We start from the raw sequence: 4,029 nt of genomic DNA on the forward strand, positions 1-4,029 counted from the left end.
TATAACAGGTTTAATAACTTTTTTCTTATAACAAAAAGAACTGAACATGTACATACAATAAGGTAATACACAAAAAAATGATAAAGTAAAAAAAAAATTCATACAGATTAAAGTGCAAAAGAATTATAAAGACCAATAAGTAACACTTTACAATATGATCTCATTAGCTTACCTTAGTTAATGCATTAACAATAATAATGAGCAATAGCTACATTTGCTACAGAAGTTATTAATCTTTGTTAAAAAAAAATACAACTGCTAGTTCATTAAATAACAGTTGCACCTTTTGATTTTAACAACGTGTTATTACATATTGAAATGACCTAAGATTAATGAATGTTTAGAAGAATTTTTCATTGGCAGTTTAACTTATGAATTAACTTATGTTAACTAATGGAGCCTTAATGTAAAGTGTCCACTGCGAATACAAAAATCTGAATGGCTGTTTAAACCATAGATATGTCATACCTTTTTTGGAAAGTAGTGCAGCTGCTTTGTTTACAGGGTTTCCGGGGTAACGGCTGCATTTCTGCAGTTTAGCGCCATCTGCTGTCAGAGAGTGAATGTGCGCTTTCATTCAGCGCGTCTCCTTCACTGCTCTGCCATGCGCTTCTCATCCATGCTTGTTTACATGAGAGTGCGCATGCGTTTTTCATGCAGCATACAGCGGTGTTGTGCATTGTGACCAGTTGATGGGAAAATATGTCTATTTATAAAAAATAACTACTTCATATTATTACTTTTTACTTCATATTTTTCTATTCATTCAATTTAAAGGGGTCATATGACTCGATATCATGTTTTCCTTTGTCTTTGGAGTGTTACAAGCGCTTTGTGCATTTATAAGATCCATAAAGTCGCAAAGATTAAAGTCTCAAACCCAAAGAGATATTCTTTCTAAAAGTTAAGACTCTTCCACACCTTCCAAAAATTCCTCATTAAAACACGCCCCCACAAATCTACGTTAGTGTGTGGGAAGATTTGCATAACACCGGCCAAATGTATACGCAAAGAAAGAAGGTGCAACTTTGATTCTCACTGTAGTTTTGTTGCCGCCGCCGCCATGTCGTGGAGACGCTGTGAAAGCATCCATAATAAAAAAGTGCCTCACATGGCTTTGGGGGGTGAACAAAGGCCTCCTGTCGCGAATCGATGCATTTTTGTAAGAAAAATAACCATATTCAAAACGTAATATTCACTTTAATCTAGCTTGCGCCAGCAGTTGTACACGGAAGCAGCTCCGGGAGGATGACATAAGATGTCGGCGTTGCACATGCGCCGGTGAGTCTCGTGAAAACCAACGTTTGTTAACAGGAGCAAAGGAAGCAAAGTTTCCTTTCTTTAGCAAAGGAAAACCAGTCTCCTCTTGGCTTGTATCGAAATCCTCCGACATCCTTCTTTACAAATCCTCGTTTTGTACTTTGTACTAATTCGTGACCACTGTTTTGTTTCGATCTCTCCCCTGCGCTTCCGCGTTCGTCACTTCTGAGCGGCGCATGCGCAACGTCGACCTCATACGTCATCCGCCCGGAGCTGCTTCTGTGTACAACAGATAGCGCAAGCTAGATTAAATTATTACGTTTTAAATATGGTTATTTTTCTTACAAAAACACATCGATTCACTACAGGAGGCCTTTGTTCACCCCCCTCCCGGAGCCGTGTGAGGCACTTTTTATTATGGATGGATGCGCTTTATTTCACTTCTTTTGGACTGATGAACTGCAGCACCTGCTGACTGCCATTAAACAGCTTGGAAGATCAAAGACAATTTTTAATATTACTTCGATTGGATTGATCTGAAAGAAAAAAGTCATATACGCCTAGGATGCCTTGAGGGTGAGTAATTCATGGACTGATTTTAATTTTTGGGTGAACTAACCCTTTAAACCGTGTAAACACATTGCATTACCCCAAATACACAAAATAATGTTCTTTTTAGCAATGTCATATGACTTTTCAAAACCATATGAACCGAACATAAAAACAAAGCATACATTTTCTTACAATTTGGTACATGTATTTTAAAATACATGCTTGCTTTTATTCTTACATCATTTCAGAGCTGAATATAGATGACAAGTCTACAGTGAAGGCAAAGGGGTTATGGGAAGATTGGCATATGCGACAAGCAGTGGACCAAGCCTCTAGAGCGAACCATCGCTCAGGTGGAAGAGGCATGCATGTATAAACAAGAGATATTACATTTCCATGTGCCATAGACAAGTTGTAAAAACATTTTTGATTTTCAAAAACAGGTCTCACGCTGTCATCCCGCACAGAAAGCCACAACACCTCTGAGGCTATAACTCCCACAACCCCGACGTCTAGCAGCCAGAACCGCTTGGGCGGCGCACCTTCCTTAAACACCATTTCCGGCCTGGCCAGCGGTCCTGGCATGGAGCATATGAAAAGTGGAGGTCTGGTGGGGATGCTGGGACCACAGCCCAAAGCTCCACGGGGCCGCAAGAAGATTAAAGCAGAGAACAACACAGGCCCTTTGCTGGTGGTGCCCTACCCGCTTCTGGCCTCGGGCCCTGACCAGGCGGTTACCATCGCCAAAGAAGGAAAAACATACAGGTTTAACACTTTTAGTAGTGATACATATCATGTATGACCTGTATTACATCTTTTAGTACAAAGAGTTTAATTTCAGTAACCAACTATTCCATTTTTGCATTTCATACAGGTGTAAAGTGTGTCCCCTCACTTTCTTAAACAAGTCAGAGATGCAGATTCATTCCAAGTCCCACACGGAGGCCAAACCCCACAAGTGCCCTCACTGTTCAAGGTCATTCGCCAACGCCTCATACCTAGCACAGCACTTACGTATTCACTTAGGCATTAAACCCTACCACTGCTCCTATTGTGAGAACTCCTTTCGCCAGTTATCACACCTCCAGCAGCACACCAGGTCAGCAGAACTCACAGCAAAGCCTTTAGTGCATGCACAACTGAAAACTATACAACCAGTTTAGAGTTCTGTAGAGTGTTAATATGTATGCATTTGTTTTTAAGGATTCATACTGGTGACAGACCATATAAATGTGCCCAACCAGGATGTGAAAAGGCATTCACACAACTCTCAAACCTACAGGTGATGACAACATAAAGATAACAAGGGCAAAAGTAAAATTACATTATACAAATGTAAAGATTAAATACACACATATATTCTAATTTTTTATTTTTTAAGTATTTAAAACTATCTTTATAATTGTTATAAATTATATAATTTTGTTATATAATTGTCTTATAATTGTGATAAATATATGACAGTTCTAAAATGTAAAAATTAAAAAACCTGCGGGCTTTCACATTGAGCAGCATTAACTTCACATCACCAGAGACAACATAATAAAGACAAACCATACAAGTGTCCGAACTGCTACCGTGCATACACAGACTCGGCCTCCTTACAGATCCATCTCTCCGCACACGCTATTAAGAACGCTAAATCGTACTGTTGCAGCATGTGTGGTCGCGCATACACCTCAGTGAGTATCAATCCACCTCAACCTATGGGAAAATATGGGCCTCTTTTGTCATATTATAACACCATTTCTTTTTTTTTTTCAGGAGACCTACCTTATGAAGCACATGTCCAAACACACCGTGGTGGAGCATCTGGTCAGCCACCATTCCCCACAGAGAACAGACTCTCCCAGCATCCCCATACGCATTTCACTTATTTGAGCTTCCTCCCTCATGTTTCTCTTCCATTACAAGGTATTTTGTTCGCTGCAATGGTCTTCCGTTAAAGAGGTCCTATTATGCTCTTTTACAAAGTCTTGATTTTGTTTTGGGGGTGTACTAGAACAGGCTCTCATACTAGGTTGTTCGAAAAACACATTATTTTTCACATATTTTACATTATTATAACACCTCTCTCCCCAGTCTGGCATGAACGGCCTGTATGAAGAGTTCCTGTATCAAATGAAGGCCCGCCTTCTGAAATCGAAATGTGCTGTGATTGGTTAGCTGGGCCAGTGTGTGTTGTGATTGGCACCACTTGGCGCCTGGTCGGGAAAT

At 40.0% G+C, this 4,029-nt stretch overlaps 1 protein-coding gene across 2 annotated transcripts in view; it reads left to right on the top strand.

Annotated features, from left to right (window-relative positions):
* LOC107671956 (zinc finger protein 362-like) overlaps window positions 1-3,815 on the top strand; it is a 9,263-nt gene extending 5,448 nt beyond the window's left edge. Inside the window, exons 4-9 of one of the 2 annotated variants that reach the window (XM_016464966.1) lie at window positions 2,061-2,165; window positions 2,256-2,577; window positions 2,687-2,911; window positions 3,016-3,094; window positions 3,333-3,494; window positions 3,577-3,815. In XM_016464966.1, the coding sequence (XP_016320452.1) occupies window positions 2,061-2,165; window positions 2,256-2,577; window positions 2,687-2,911; window positions 3,016-3,094; window positions 3,333-3,494; window positions 3,577-3,693 (1,010 nt within the window). In that variant the 3' untranslated portion in view covers window positions 3,694-3,815. The remainder of the gene's footprint in view (window positions 1-2,060; window positions 2,166-2,255; window positions 2,578-2,686; window positions 2,912-3,015; window positions 3,095-3,332; window positions 3,495-3,576) is intronic. The other variant, XM_016464967.1, reaches the window with a different exon arrangement.
* Window positions 3,816-4,029: the final 214 nt, after the last annotated feature.

Source organism: Sinocyclocheilus anshuiensis, unplaced genomic scaffold (genome assembly GCF_001515605.1).
Source record: "Sinocyclocheilus anshuiensis isolate Anshui unplaced genomic scaffold, SAMN03320099.WGS_v1.1 scaffold1053, whole genome shotgun sequence".
Classification (NCBI taxonomy): Eukaryota; Metazoa; Chordata; class Actinopteri; order Cypriniformes; family Cyprinidae; genus Sinocyclocheilus; species Sinocyclocheilus anshuiensis.